Source organism: Limulus polyphemus, unplaced genomic scaffold (genome assembly GCF_000517525.1).
Source record: "Limulus polyphemus unplaced genomic scaffold, Limulus_polyphemus-2.1.2 Scaffold2183, whole genome shotgun sequence".
Lineage (NCBI taxonomy): Eukaryota > Metazoa > Arthropoda > Merostomata > Xiphosura > Limulidae > Limulus > Limulus polyphemus.
In genome coordinates, this window is record NW_013667793.1 from 100889 (window position 1) to 118230 (window position 17342).

The 17342-nt window shown below is 31.0% G+C and overlaps 1 protein-coding gene across 1 annotated transcript in view; it reads left to right on the top strand.

Annotated features, from left to right (window-relative positions):
• Positions 1-16663, top strand: part of LOC111087463 (DENN domain-containing protein 2D-like) — a 56973-nt gene extending 40310 nt beyond the window's left edge. Inside the window, exons 10-14 of the mRNA XM_022394152.1 lie at positions 5153-5276; positions 6859-6980; positions 9067-9226; positions 9879-9983; positions 13038-16663. Of these exons, the coding sequence (XP_022249860.1) occupies positions 5153-5276; positions 6859-6980; positions 9067-9226; positions 9879-9983; positions 13038-13069 (543 nt within the window). The 3' untranslated portion in view covers positions 13070-16663. The remainder of the gene's footprint in view (positions 1-5152; positions 5277-6858; positions 6981-9066; positions 9227-9878; positions 9984-13037) is intronic.
• Positions 16664-17342: the final 679 nt, after the last annotated feature.

Below are 17342 nucleotides of genomic sequence, written 5' to 3' on the forward strand. Positions count from 1 at the left end.
TCACACCTAAGACTTGGAATGTTAGGAGTCTGAACAGAGTTGGCTATGCAAAGAACATGATAGAAATGGTCAACAAATATAAGATAGATATTGTAGCCCTACAAAAGATCAGATGGGTGGACTCTGGAGAGTGCAAAATGGATGATAACAGCAGAATGGATAGGTTACATGTCCATGGAGTTGGGTTCTGTCTCTCAAAAAGAGTTATAGAATATTTGGAAAAATTTGTGAATATCGGTAAAAGAAATTACAAGATTAGAATATGTAGATGATTTAAAATGACAGTAATCTGAGCATATGCTCCTACATTAGATTCATAAAGGTAAAGATGAACTTTATGAAAAATTGAAGGATGTTTTGGATAATAGGAGATTTCAGTGCCAAAGTAGGAAGAGAGGTAGATATTCTTGTATTGGCAATAGGAAACAAAGGAATGCATGAGGAAAGTAATGATAATGGAATGAGACTGGTCTCATTTGATACAACTTCATTATTGGTGGTATTTATTTCCCCCACAAGAAAGTTCATAAATGAACTTGAGTATATTTGCCAGGTAGACCATATGCTAATAAATATAAAGTTTAGAAAAACTTAGAAGATGTTAGAGCATATAGAGGAGATGACTGTGATAACCATCATATTTTAATAACCAAAACTAAGGAAAAGCTCAATGTCAGTAAACATAAGCACTATAAAAAAACAAAAAGGATGGATGTGTAAAAACTGAATAATGGGTGAAGGAATATTTCCAAATGGAATTGAGAAATAAAGTCAAAATGCTTAGAATTATCAGAGATGAAGAGGTAAGCAGCAGCATCACAGAATTGGGAAGATTTGAAGGAAACTACTTTGAAATTGGCAGAAGTTGTATTGGGATATTACTACCCAGAGAGAGGGAAATAATGGTTTGATGATGAACGTAGACAGACCATAGAGGAGAGAAAATCTGCTAACTGAATTAGATGAGTGATAGAAATAATGAAGAAAGGAATGTACAAGTTGAAATTCAGGAAAGCCAAGACCATTAAGAGAAGGAAGGATAGACAAACATTGAGTGATGTTAGATAAAATAATAAAGAAAGCTGTTAATTGTAGAAGAATCAGAACATTACAGAAAATTCTAAGACTTACAATGATTAATGGTGCTGATAGCAGTACAAAAATATATGAAAATGAAGTCATGGACACATGGAAAAACTGTTTTGAATCATTACTTAATAGCTGGGAACCACTACATAGACTTGAGTTTACTGAGAATGAGCAAGGAAATCAAGAAAAAGAAGACTTACAAAACTTAACCCTAAGTGAAGTGAAAGAGAGTATAAAGTCCTTAAATAGTAATAAAGCTCCAGAATTAGATAATATATGATTTGAACTGATTAAGAATGTTGACAACATAATGATAGAACAGAAATATGAATTATAAAATATGGAATGAAGAAAATATACCTACTTATTGGAAAATGGCTCTATTAATCCCAATAAAAGGGGGGGGGGATATACTGGAATGTAAGAGTTATTGAGGTATTGCATCTATTATCATCAGTGTATAATAATTTATTAAAGGCTAATGCAATACACTAATGAAGTTATTGGAGAATATCAAGCAGGACAAGAAATCAGATATGTACCAATATTTTTTTTATGAGGCAGATTTTAGAGAAAATGTTGGAGTATGGTAAGGAACACTGGCACTTATTGAAACAGGTCTATGACTATATACATAGGCCAACTCTGTGAAAGATCATGAAAGAGTTTGGAATTCCAGATCAACTAATAAACTGGATAAAGTTTGTTACAATAGGAGCAATAGTTTGGTGCAGATAGTAAAAAATCAAACCATTTCTTTCAAAGTGGAGAGTGGTTTATTGCACAAACATTTCCTGTCACCATTGATCTTCAGTATTGCATTAGAAAGCAGCAAGAGAAATTCTGCATAGGCATCAGGGATAACCCAAATCAAATTATAGATATAATTGTCTATGTGATGTAAATATTATGGCTGACAGCAAAGAAGCGATTACAGGATTAGCACTGTCTTTCACAGAGATGGCTGAGAAGATGAGATTAGCCGTGAGGAAAAAAAGATTATGAAAGTATGTAGAAGTTATGAGCTTAGAGAACAAAGGAGCATAATAAACATTAATATTGAATATGTGAATGAGTTTAAGTATCTGGAAAGCAATTTACCTTAAATAACTTAGTTAAGAAAAAGTTAAATTATATGAAAACAGAGATGATAAATAGAATTGCAAGCATATAGAGAAGATTCTGGAGCTTAAAAGAAGTGTCAACTGAAAAACTAAAACTAGAATATAGTTATAAAATTGGTTGTTCTATGTGGATATAGCATGGTCACCCTACAAAATATTTAGAAAAGACAGTCAAGGTTTCTTAGAATATGGTTTTTACAAAGAATTTTAGGGACAGTGTATGATGCAGATGAGAACAGATAGAGAAGAGGACATTACTAAGAGTTGATTGATATCCGTTGATTAACTCCTATTACAAATATTGTAAAAGCAAGAATAATGAGATTGGCTGGGTATGTTGCCATAGTGGAAGACAATAGACTGCCCAAGATCGTTATGTTTGGAAGACCCCAAGGTAGGACACCATTAGGTGAGATAATGTTGTAAAAGATGCCTGTGATGTTGGTATAGAGAATGAAGAAAGGTAAGAGACTGCATAGGACAGGTCGATGGAGAGACTTCATGAGAGCAATCAAGGGTTGATAGGCCTGGATGCTGTAAGAGTGGTAGTAGTAGTTTACCTTAAATAGCTTAGTTTAAAAAAAGTTAAATTATTTATGTTCCAAAATGCATATATGAAATGTAAATTAATTTTTCTGTTGACAAAGACTTAAAAAAAAAAATAGGGTTAAGTAAGAATGAGTGCACGAGTCCAAAGCTGCATGTGTGAGTATGTAAATGTATAAAAATTTTCCCACTGTGACATGTTGCTCTTCATGCACAAAAAAACAAATGTCCTACAAGTTAGGCAATAAAACTAGAAAATTAAAATAGATGTGAAAAGCTGGAATTCTGAAGAAAATTAAATTGAAAATATGGCAACGTATAATTCACTCGAAGAAGGAAAGAGGTATTGTTAATTTAATTTCATGATTTTAAAAATTTTATATCATTTTACATTAGTGATTTAGTTACAGTTAACATTAAGGTAGAGAAAGTAACATATAAAATATAAACTTTTCCCTTACAAAACCTTGATATTCTTTTAGAAGGTTCTAGAGGTTATGCAAATAAAATATGAAATTGTAAGATGAAAGGAAAAACTTTTATTCTTCGCATGAAAATCACCTTACACTCAGATAAACTCATTAAAGGTGTCAGAAATTCACAGAAAACTTTTCAATAGAAGTACCTCATTAAGAATTTGGATTTTTTGTATGCAACAAATCCATAATATTGACTAAAGTATGACAAATTTCATTAAGATACACTTGGTAAAATCAGAGTTCTAGTATGTAAAACATTAATATTTTGAAGCTCATGTAATATAGCCAAACCATGCTTGGAGGATTCAAAACATAATTGTAGTGTTTGACTTTTTTATATGTATTTCATTATTTTAGTGTGAAATTAACTGAAGAAATAAAAGCAAATTGAACAGCGTTTATCAAGTTGGTAAATTGTGCTCTGTGGTTGTCATTCATATTTAATTTCTGAAATACACTTACCTCCTTTCACACTATAGCTTTATTTCAAAGACAGTTTCTCTTCTCTGCCCATCTAAGCATTGTTATGAATCTTACCTCATTTGCTCCAGCCTTTATACCCCACTTACCTCAGTGTGTCCCCTATCCCAGATCTGTATATAAGCTCCCTGCTATTACTTCCTGATCACTTTTCTCGATGGCAGAATATCCTCCTCATGATTTCTGGGGCAGGAGGTGTTGCCTTGTGTCTCAGGTTGGGGAGTTAGAATTTTGGGTCATAATCCCAGGCCAGGTAATCTCTCTTTCTTCAGGTTGAGTGAGGCATGACAGGTTTCCACAATTCCGAGTTCATTTTGTTGCACATTGAGCTTCTTCGGGTTGGGGCGAGGGTTTGTCCACTTTTGTGTTGCTTGCCTTCTCTTTGTAATTCTGGTGGCTCAACATGCAACATTCTGTAACTTTCAGGTTGGGTTCCAATAATACCACATTACTAAACCAGGAGAAATACAAAGCAGTTCTCATGCCCTAGCCACGAAATTTGGGTCCACAGCCCTATAATTCCAATGATGAGACATGGGACCTAATCTGCCTGTTTGGGACCTGGATGAATTCATGTTCTTCTGACAATGTTAGGGTTTTACCTCTGTGGCTGGTCGGCCCTTACCACCCAGAAATTAAGTTTCCTGTTGTTCGGGCAAAGAGCAAATCTGTTCCAGAAGTAGTGTGGACCCCACTAGTGTGCTATTACTATATCTCTTTTTGCATAACTTTTATATATGCAGATGCTTTTTGTGTGGATTTTTTCCCTCACTGGCCCCTTGTCAGTGTGGGAATCTAGCTATAGTGTGAGAGAAATTAAGTGTGTTTTGGAAGTTAACATTTATTTATACTGAAAATTAATTTTTGATAATACTTACCTCCTCTCCCACCCTTCCTCCCCCTGAAATGGCTAGTTTCAGGTCTGTTAATTGGACTGTCTCAAATAGTGAATAGGATGTAATAACAGGAAACTTATATATGGATCTTGTATGGGGGCGCATTGACTTAGGTGGAGAGAATCACAAGGATTAACTTGCTTTAGGCAATAAAGTAGGGTATAAAGGCTGGAGCACGCGAGGTAAGATTCATACCAATGCTTAGATAGGTAGAGAAGAGAAAGTTTGGTTGGGATAAAGCTATAGTGTGAGCGGAGTTAAGTATCAGAAATACATTTTCGGTGTAAGAAAATGTTAACTTTTATTATTTTTTTTGTTGATTTTAGTACATCCAAATTATAAGTTAATAGCTGCTATTGAATCTTAATCTTTTGTGATTATGTTTAAGTTTTTTATTTTGTAATTAGTTATAATCATCAAATATAGTTAGTTGCTTAATTCATTAGAAAGACTGAGTCACAGTATTTTGTTGTACTTTGTAGAACACTTGTACCAGTAAATATTCATAACTTTAGTGATAAACCTTCTTTTCCTATAGGTTTTGGTTGTGGACATAGACCAGGCAAACTTGTTACAAGAGGTTGGGGATGAAGACTCAATTCTTCCAGGAAGGATACAAAAAGCTCTAAGAATGGCTTTAAGTTTAGCAAAAAATATGACAGGTGATCTTTTATTTAAGTGTAACACTTCTGAGGTCTATTATTTTCACAGGTCAGTTTTAGATGTTCGTTTATGGGAGTTTTGTATCAGTCTACAGTGTTATCCTGAAAATTTTCATTATTTGAGAAAACTAATACATGTACATGTGTTACTATGAAGGAACATGAAATTTTTACTGTTCAACTGTAATACATAAATTCTGCTTAACTATATTGCTTTTACATATGCTAAAATAAAAGAAAAATTTATAGGATAGTCAATCAAACAGTAAATTTCTACAAGTTTTTAGTCTTCAGGGGAGATTTGGTATTTTATTTTTAAGTTCTACAAGTTAAAGTACAAATGGTATACATTTCAAGTAAATGATATATTCATTCATAAACTGTTTATTTCAGGGTTAAATAAACAGTTTTAAAAATTAATATTTTATTGGATGAATCCAGTTCTGGCACTAGCTTTTCTTAACTAGAGGAGCCAGTGAGACATAATGGGGACAAATGTAAAATAAATCTAAAATAGGTGAATGGAGGGTGTTAGCTTGAACTTGGTTCTCCTCCTCCGCTAGCAGTGGCCCTGAATGAATCACGGTTAAAGAAAACTGCTGATCCAATTATGTGATTTCAAAAGGTAGATCTTTCAAAGATGTTTAGATTTTGAGATTTATTTGATTGTAATGCTTCTAATTTATAACTACCCTTTTCAAGTATTTTGAATATTTTAGAAAGTTCTTTTTTTTTAAATCTTACTGGAGGCTTTTTTTGAAACAGTGAAATTTATTGCAAGCAGTTGATCAGATTTACTAAAACCCAACCGATTATAAGGTGTTTGCTTAAGCTTGGTTCACCCCACTCACATTTCCCTTTTATAGAATAAAGTGATCTTTATAGCTGATATTAAACCTGATTGAGATTTTACAACATATAATGATACTTGTTACATTTTATTGTAATAGAGACAACCAAGGTGCTACATAATATAATATTTTTCTCAGTGATATATCATTAGATATATTTTACTTTGTTAAATACAATCAAGATGCTTTATAGCTGATATTAAGTCTGATTGATACTTGCTACATTTTACTGTAATAGAGACAATCAAGGTGTTACATAATAAGCTACGTAGCTTAGATTTTGAACAACTCGTTGTCAGACCTAAGCAACATTTTAGTAGATTTAAGGTTGTAGTTCAAAATTTGGTCAATAATGTTTGAAAATTTAACTTATAAACTCAAATCTAATTTTTTGTTATAAGACAGAATCTACTGTTCTTAATTTATAGCATAGTCTAAAAAGTTGAATAAACTTGTGCCTTGATCTTTAAATATTGTGTTTGTTATTTATTTATACCAGGTTTCCTTTTAAATACAAATGATAACAGTTACAGGTACACTGCTAGATCAAATGCAGATGTTTTATGATGTGATAATACAGGTTGTATATTTTAGTGGTTAGTGCGACTGAGGTGGTTACGTGGTGTAATTATATTGTCTTGTAAGATTCAAAGATTCATCATAAATGCTACACAGTGTTATATTTTACCTTGTTAGATCAAACTAACATGCTCAGTTATATTGTATCTTAGATCCAACAGAGATGTTACGTGATGTAATGATATCTGAAGCCTTTATAAGGATGTTTGTAGAAATAGTTGGACACGTTGAGAGCAGCATTACAGAAGGAGAAAATGGAGAACTAATTTTTCAGGTAAATTATTATTATGCAATAGGTGTTTTAGGTGTTGAAGTTTTTAGGAATATTTTTTCTAAACAGCACTTAAATAGATAAAAATCCTTGTGGAGTAGTAAGGCCAATTTTAAGATTCTTTTTTTGGGTTTTGATATGGGTTTTAACTGGTCATTTAAATATGTTTTTTTTTTTGCTGTTAGATCTTGGAACATTTTAAAGATGAGAAAGTGTAACATATATTTTACAACTTTTAAAACTATTGTTGTATAATTGTCATTATACCTCTTAACTGTTGGATGTAAAAATGATTAAGACAAGTATTAAAATACTTTAACCTTTTAATGTGGGTTGAAGTGTATGTCATCACGTTTTATAGACTTACATTCAAAATTTTATTGAACTACTATTTTATCTATGCTTGTCCATAAGCTTGAAATCAAATTGAAATTTTAGTATTATACATTACTTAATTTCTTAAATTGTATTGTGGGTGTCGTAAAATGTAAAGTTTACAGTTTTTAACAAATTAGAAACTCATATTTTCAATATTGACAAGCTAGAATATAAAATATTAACCGCCTACCTTTTCTATTTTCTGAGGTATCATTATATTTAGCAAACCTACCACAGTGGCTCCACCTGCTTCTTCCTCTTTTGAAAATACTTGTTTACCTACGCCCACTTCTTTCAATTACATGTTTATAACCAATCAAAAGTGCTCATTTTCAACTATGTAATTCTGTTAGTCTTCTTCAAAGTACTCGTGCAATTACAAAAGTAGTGATCCAGGCAATACGCTGATAGGAAATGATATTTTTTAGACCCAAATAGGCCTTAGTTTGGAAGCCTGATAAATTACATGGAATTTTATGGTATTGGTATAGTAACTTATAATTTTTATTTCAAAATTCATATATAAAATTTTCAAAAAATATTTTTACTTCCTCCACATACAAAATTCAACAAGACTTAGCAAGTATGACACACGAGTACTAAAAACTTTTGTAACATTGTAAGTAGTTAAAGATCATTGTTTTCTACATATTTTTTAGTTACTGTTTTATATTTTAAGAAAAAATAACTGGAATTTATTTGTAAATAGTAATATACACACACAAATGTAATATATGGTAAATAAAATGTGATTATATTTTACAAAATACTGGTATGCTAGTACTAAGATTAAAAAGAGTAAGACATTTGTACTTTGTAAAGGCCAGTTTTATGCTATTTGATATGGTAACGTGAGCAGGATTGTTAGTCAGACCCAGCTCGAAGGTCAATAAAACAAAAGATTAATAAATATAAGATGTATACTGTTACAAGATTTAAGCTATTTAAAATAAGCATTTGTGGTTTCCTGTTACAACTTGCAGTCATTCTAGAATGAAAAAAAAGTAATATAGATTTATATCCTAATTTTTTATGGTTACAAGATCAGTCAAATCAACCAACCCTGTATAGAGATAAAATAGAGAAAATAACAGATAAAATGTAAAGCTTTTCTTTAAAAAAATTGATAATTATTTAAGAGGTTATAGAGATTTTGTAAATGAAATTTGACAATTTTCAAATAAAGAAAAGTATTTTTAATCATAAAATCAAAATTACTTTGTTGGTTGGATTGTCAACATACCAAAAGAAAAAATGCATGAGCAAATCTTTAATTAAATTATTGAAATTTGACAATTTTCAGATGAAGAAAAGTATTTTTAATCATAAAATCAAAATTACTTTGTTGGTTGGATTGTCAACATCCCGAAAGAATTTTTATGTTTATGTGTACCATGTAATGTGATCATGATGTTATCACATACATATTTGACTGTGTACAGTTTCTTCTGTATGGTGAAATTGGTCTACGTACCAAATCTCACAGCATTGTGTCCATTGGTTTCTTGAATGTAGTTACTGGAACAGCAAAAATCACTTGAAAAGTCCAACATTTATGCATATATATATAATTTGTACATATTGAGGAATCATTACTGGTATGCTTCAAAAACAATTTGTGTTGCTGTTAAAAGTATTCTAGAAGAAAAGTGTAAAATATAGTATTTTGTTAATTTTGACCTGGAATCCTGTATATTGATTTGTTTTTTAGAAAGACTATTTCTGTAAGTGTCTATCCTCTCGAAGCATCCAGAAGTTTCTTCAGTGGTTTACAGAAACTCAAATGTTTGATATCTTTGTTGAAGAACAAAAAAGTCTGATGTGTAAGAAAAGACTGTGGGAAAAACAGTTGGATCAGCCACATCATATGAGTAAGTCATTGAGTAAAAAAAGGAAAAGCATTTTTTAAAGTTACTTTTGATGCAAAATACAGAGCGAACTTTGTATTATACGCTTCATTTATAATTGTTTAAACTCAACAATTCAAACGTGAAACACTATACTTTTATAATGTATTGTTTACCAAGAGCAATGAAATTATTAGTAGTAGTGGCAACAATTTTTTTAGAGATAATATTTACACTGACAACATTTCTCGTAGATTGTTTATAGCAGAGTTTCTCAGCCAGATTTGCCAGATAACCCCTGCATCTGGGCTTTGTGTCATTGTGACCCCCCCCCCTCTCCCCATTATATCTACATTGATTCTTGGTGCAGTTCATCATAGTTCATAACAAAGGAGAAATATGCACCTCTCGGATACCTCAAAGACTTGCAAAGAAATTTGACTCTGTGCAGACAGCTCTTGACCCCCTGGAAACCTGCTCACAATCCTCTTGGAGGTCACATTCCACCATTTGAGAAACTCTGGTTTATAGTGTTAATACTTCTTGTGTAATTATTGTTTAGAATAGTAACACTCTATTACAACTTCTGCTGTGCTAAGACAAAGCTGGTAAGAAAATAATTTTTATGCTTATTTGTATTTAATTAGATGATTTTATGGTTTTGTTGCTATAACAGGTTTGTTTGATCGAAGAGTTCTAGAATTTGTGAAAGAGAGTGAACAGACAACTTCATGTCTACGTGGAAATGTACGGGATATTGGAAAATTTGTGAAAACATTTGGTAAGTAATTGGTAATCTTCTATAACATATTTTCAATTAAGTTTTCTCATGTAGAATTTCTGACTTAAAATCAGTTGAAAATACAGATAAGCCTTCATTTTTGAAAAGTGGCTTAAAAACTTGTTGAATTAGTTATTGAAAGTTTGATCTGAAAATATTAGCTCTTATTCAGAATGTGTCTTACTATTAATTTAATTGAATATGTAAATAGATATATCATTTTGCAAAAGGTTTATATGGGATTATTTAGAATGTTATGGAAATATTTTTATGTTATCTTTCTTTGATTAATAGTGAATTTGATTTTTTTATTTTCTTGCATATTGTACAACAAAGAGACTGGTACTTAAAACCCATTATGATTTTATGACAACACCCCTGTTTTTTACCTGGTAAAGAGACATTTTTCTCTTGTCTCACCCTTGTCATCATTTAGTTATATGAAAACATGCTCTGAAATCCTACAATTGTAGTCTAACCTAGTGATCTAAATTTGATGTGCCATTTTGTATGTAATCCACCATCTTACCCTGCCTACCTTCAGTAACTTGATCTTCTGTACATCCTATTACTGGCTTGTAAAAATATAATCAAAAACACCTTAGGGGTGAAAAAAAGGTGAAGCCAGAAAAGGATTGAATGTACGACTTGAAGAAATGAAGTCAAAATTGACAGCTACATTTATAGCATTGATAGGAATTTTACAGCAAATATTCATTCATTAGTTAGCTTGGATGCATATTTTGTTTTACCCACCATCATGCCGCAAGTTGAATGAAAAACAGTTAATTTTGGTTGCACCTTTTTTCAAACCTTTTGATTATATATATCATGACTTTTTCTTAATACACACCAACAGACCATAGCAAGTAAGAAAGTGACACTCGATAGTAACCAACATTAGCTTCAGGATCACAATCCTATTATACGGAACAGACCTATACTTTACAGAAACAACCAGAGTTATTAAAATACATGGTGGTAGTTTTCCTCTCTAATCTAGAATCTAGATTAAAAGTTTTTGTCAACACCCAATACACTCAGTACAGCTGTATCAAACATCATTATTTACACTAATTGCTTAAGCTAGTATCATTTGATGCTAAACACTCTGTAATTAGGATAATTTAATAAAATTTAGCAAATTTATGCTTAAAAGTTGGCAATGAATAATGAATAATAATCGTCCACCTGTATTATTCTCTTGAAAACTTGAACTAGAAACTGCTAATCTAGCTTGCTTGGCCTAACCAATACTTATGTATCTGCACGTGCTTTCAACCTATAGTTTTGCTACTCTAAATTAGCCATTTTTAATCTGAATGACAAAAACTGTTCACTTTCACTCTTAGGTGAAGCTTGTAGTAAAAATTTTAGACCAATAGCTCATGTGACTTCTTGCGTAGGTGTGTGCAAAAACGTTGGTCAAAATTGAGTGTTTTTTGTTGAATAACTTTGCTCATGTTGCTTATTAGACCAAATTTGACACCTAATTGTAGGTTGCAAAGTGTACCAAATTTGAAAAAATCCATAAAACTTAAGTGTGTTTTTCTATCCAAAGTTTCCTTACTTTCGGTGCAAAGAGAAAAAATATAGGAAGAAATTCAATCAAAATTGGAGATTTTATATCTTGTGTATTTCATTATGGATTGCCATGTAATTTGGTATGTGAAGTATGGGTCCTGTAGAGCACATTCATTGAAAATGTGTGGTAATTTGGATTACTACAGTCTGAGCTACAGAAAGTGGAAAATCACTAAACTATCACTCATGTTAATATGACACTATAGGTTGTTTTGATGAGTATCCTAAATCATGTATCTTAGGCAACTGCTAGGCTTTGCATTACACTTAGTGCTGTGGGCTAATTATTCTCTGTCACTGTAGGAAACAGTGCATCATGTATTGTAAATGTAAGACAAGTTAAATGTAGCTGTTTCTTTAAATTGCCTCCAGAAACATCCATGATTTTCACTATGTCTGCTCCCATGTTACAATATTTCCACCTTGAGGAGTCGTTGTTTTACCAGTAGCACAGCGTGTCTTTTTTAACATGTACAGGTAATATACATAATAAGTCAGAGTTCACAATAGCTTTGTTCATGAATACAACATTCAGTGCAGGTGGTGAACTTGTTGTTTGGCTGATAGAGCTGAGTGATTTAATCAAGTAATTGATTGCCTGTTACATTAATTAGTATCACATAAACTTGTAGATTAATCAAAATCATGATTAAATCAGTTGATCAAAATTAATGTTTCTGACTATTACTGTTTTTAAATTTACTCCAATCAAAATTATGCTTAAATTGATTGCCAGAAAAGTAATCAGCTAATAGAAATTATGATTCAATTGATTTTCATGAAAATAATCAACTATTCAAAATTAGGGTTTTCAGTTATTAGACTTTTTAAAATTATTACAACCAACTGATGTATTGCTATAAAGATTGTTTGTTTGTGATATACAAAGCTACATAATGAGCTGTCTGAAATTTGTATATTTTAGTCTTATAATTTGTTCGGTTTTGGTGACTGTGGGTGTGTGCGTGTGTGTGTGTGTGCTAATCTCTGGTTTAATTCCCATTGTCACCAAATTTACTTGCCATGTCTTTGTTATGAAAAGCTACTAAGGCTATCTTCTGCTATCACTGATTTTGAACTGCTCACTAGAAGGAAGGCAAATGTCTGGCAGTACCCAATTCTAACCCTTTTTGTATTATTATTATTACTGTACAAACCATGGTTTGAGGAACACGGTAGTAATTGATTAATATGATCAATGATTAGTTTATTATTAAATACTACTAACTAACTAGCTGTATTAGCCAATAATTTTGCTATTTACAGATGTTGGAAGCTTTTTAAACATGGAACCCGTTTCTTTTATTGCCTTTCCCCCACCCTTTGACAGACATTTATTATTTCTTCTAACAGGAAACCTGGACAGTAATTAACATCATATTTACAAATATGTTTTTTTAATTAAAAAGTTAACATTATTTATCAGCTAATATATTTACATCTGCCTAATGGCTCTTTTTTTTACTTCAGGTGAGAAGCTGAAACACTTGAAAGCATTCTAAAAACCATATTTTCTTTCATTATCATTGTCATAAAGCATATGACTTGATCTCATGAAACAGGTTTGTTGACATTATAAAGGTGGAATAATTTTTTATGGGGTATGTTGTAAAAGAATATGAGTTTTTTTTGTAAGAAATATGCTGTAAGCTATGGGCATTTGAAACATTATATTTTTGCTAATTGAATTAGATTCTTAAGCTGTACTTACAAGTGTTATTTGTATATGGGTGTGTGGTTATGCCTGAAATTTAAATATGTTACCAGCCATTAATTTTATAAAAAATACCAGTTTTGCTCATTTTTTCATGTAATTTATCTTTTGAAGACTAACTTTATTATTACTGTTGTAAAGAAAACTCATTTATTAATTTTGTTTGTCTGGAAAAGCAGTTTGAGGTTTTCAAGATTTTTGTTGAGATGTGAAACATTTTTCCTGTACATTCTAAGGATGGTAATTGGAGAAGGTACTATTTATAAACAGTAGAATTTAAGTAAGTTAAAATATTTTAATGTAATAAATGGGAATTTAATTTTGGTGATGTATCTGTAACTGTAGCTTTTGCATAAAGAATTTTCATGGCAGGTGCAAAAATTAAACTTGCTTAAATTATTTAATCAAATCTTAATACAATTACTTACTTATTATTGTTTTTAATTGCACTTTTAAAACAAAATTAGAGTTGCTTGAGTAAGTGTTTTAAAATGCAGTTTAGTGCACAAATTAAAATTAATGTGAGGCTATGGTGCTCATTTTCGATAACGAGGAACCCACTTTGAGACTAATAATGGCTGGAGACGGCTTGAATGGGTAATGAAGAAAAACCTGATGATGACAAAACCTCGTCAAAACGTTGTACATTTGCTGTTATGTTAAACTTATTCATTCTCATGTTTTTATTCAACTTAAATTTGTGACAAATATATGACCTTGTGCCTTTATTGATAAAATTGCTCATTTTGAGAAAGAAAGTGCAAATTTCAACATAAATTGAAAAGAAGTATGTGATGAAATTAAATACTTTGAATCTCAAAGTATAATTTAAATTTGTTTGAAGTGTCTATTTTGAAACATGAATAGGAAACAGTATATAAAATTATGAGGAAGAAAAAGTTAATTATACCTTAATTTAAAATAAAAAAGGAGAATGAGACAGTATACTCATCCTCATTGATAGTGTTTTGAGTAAATTTCTATTGTTTTATGTATATATAATGTTTCAGACTCCATTGATCTTAGTAGGAAATTTGATGCATTATTGTAAAGCTTGTTAGACCCAATGTTGTATTTTTCTCAAATCTGAGTTCTCTTTACTGATTATAAATTTTTTAACATTTTGGAGTTCTTACTAAGTCTTTGACAAGAGATGGGAAATTCTGAAGTATATATTACAATCACAAATACAGTAGTTTTATATAATGTGTCGTGCTCACAGGTAAAAAGTGCTGTATGAAATTTAGGATATCAGTCCAGTACTGGTAAATTATGAAGCAATATAGTTTTAATCCATATGTGATGTTTTGTAGATGAAAAAAATTAACCATTGGGAAAAAAAAATATTGTGTGTATTTATAAAAGTATCTTGTTATTTATGTAAGAAGCATATGACAAGTACAAACTGATCTAAAAGTTACCAGTGAAAAGTTTTAATTGTTGTTCAAGTTAAATATTTTTGTCAAGCATGTAAAAATGAAATTAGGTGAAGAGAAACCCAAAGAAATACTACATGGTAAGTACAATATTTATTTGAAAAATTTGCAAACAGAGTGACTAGAAATTATTGAATACATTCAGTTTTTCCAAAAGATACCAGATCAGGTTAAGGAGTTGTGGCATGAAGTAGCATTTTATTTTCTTACATAAAAATTAAAATGTTTTTATAAATATTCTGTAGCAATATTTACCTATGAATGATAAAGGTAGGCTATTGAAATATGCATTTACATTTATATGCATTGGGTAATTTGTTAACATATAAACAAAAGGGAGCATAAAAGCATATACCCTCCTTAGGTTAGTTTGTAAATTTTAGATGAGTTTGAATGAGTGTGAGTTGTGTTACTGCCATTATTTTTGTTTAATTGGTACACTAAATTTGTAAACTTTTATTGATGTGTAATGTTCAGTAAACAAAAGAAATATTTCAAGTTTCTGTAATTTTTATTGACCAGTGTATATCTACAGTTTTTAGATATTTGTGTGCTTATTTATGTTAGTGTTTGGGTTATGTTGTACACACACTTCTGTGTGTTTAGATATATATAATGCCTTAGTTATGTATAAACACTTCTGAGGATTGGTTAGTACATGAAATTGCAAACATGTGCCCTTTTTATCTATGCTTCTTCATACTGTACAATGTTATATCTACATATTTATCAGAAAGTTTTTATTTTCGCTTTATTTTGTTTCTTTATGAAATCAGTTTCATGCAACATTTCTAAGTTTATTTAATACAAAGAGCTGTTTTTAAGGCGTTTTTTTCTCCCAGCTTTGCTTTTTATTACCTTAAAAATGATCTGTTAGAGGCTGCATTTTTAATACATTCTCATTGTATTTGAAATGTATTGATGGAAATAGAAAATATTTCTACATGAAGTTGACATTGATACATCTTTTTTATTAGCATAGGTGTATTAAGAAGTTCCTTCATGAAGTAGTTATAGTAGCAACCAATTTTGTATATAAAATGTATTTCATGCAAGAACATTCAGATTTGTTTAAGGAAATATTTTGTCTATTTTCAAAAATTTAAGCAGATATCACTATTAATGAAAATAGTGTTTGATGTTCAGTTAACTTGTTTGTTACACCTTCCAAGGTGATGATAAATGTATTACTTGCCAAATCTCCCAGCAAAATTTAATTGGCATTCATCAATACAGTTATGACACTCAAATCACAACCTCTGGGTTTTTGGTTCAAATCCCATCAATGAACATTCTTGCACTTTCAATGATGGAAGCATTATAATGTGATGATCAATCCAATTATTCGTTGGTAAGAGTAGCCCAAGAGTTGGTTGTAGGTGGTGTTGATTAACTGCCTTCCCTCTAATTTGTCACTTCAAAAATACTTGTGGTGGGTACAGCACAGATAGCCCATTGTATAGCTTTGTTCTTAATAACAAATATACAAAAATTTCAGAATTATGGATGACTAGACAGATAGCCCTTAAGTAGCTTTACACAAAACAAAACAATACATTTCTGAGATTCGATGACAAGGAACCCACTTTGAGACTAATAATGGCTGGAGATGGCTTGAATGGGTAATGTACATTTGCTGTTATGTTAAACTTATATTAAAGTTTTTCTTCATTACTCATTCAAGCCGTCTCTAGCCGTTACATTTCTGAGATGTATTGTAATATCCTTATTCTAACACCAACATGTGCTAGTGACATTAATTTCCTCTCACTTTTTTTGTTGCTTTTATTGTTTGTTTGAATTATAAATCTATTATTGTTGATGCCAAGATTATGTTGTCAACACTAACAACATCAAGGTGGTCGTTTTGTGTGAACATTATATACCATGTTTGCATTCTTTGTAAAATTTCAACATCAGCGAGAAAGAATAATAAAATTTTCTTGAAACACATTGTTTATGTAACTGTTTTTCAATCTCTATTTCAACAAAGTTCTCAGTATTCCTTTAACGTTGCAGGATCGCAGGTAAACAAAAAAGGCACCATAGTATACATAAGTATAGAGCCAAATGCAGGATGAACTATCTGTGCAGAACTAATAATAAATTTACATACATAAAACATGGCACAAAACGTTCTTCTGTTTCAAAATGTGAAGTGTAACACACCTGTGACTCAGTGCTAAACTTGAAGGTTTATAATGCAAAACATGGATTCAATTCCCATAATTGGCACAATGCAAACAGCCCATTGTGCTTTAAAAAAGTGGGTGTTATAACAATAATTTAGTAAGAAGTAACTATTATATTAGTGAACCCAAGAGTTACTGCTGTTACTACACATTTTAGAATTTCTTTTGATCTACCAGTAATGGACAGCTACTTTGATGTAAAAACAATTACCTATTGCTTTACTTAGAAATGACAAAAAATCATTTCTTTGAACGTGCCTTTGTATTAAATCTAATATACTGTTTGTGTATGTAAAACAAGTTTTAAAGTAGATATTTATGCTGAACATCCTACTGACTGGTTCCCCTCCCTCTGGTCAGTAGCTCTAAGTTAGGGATGGCTATGTCTAATCCATGTATCACATAATAAACAAAATTACCACACTTATGATAT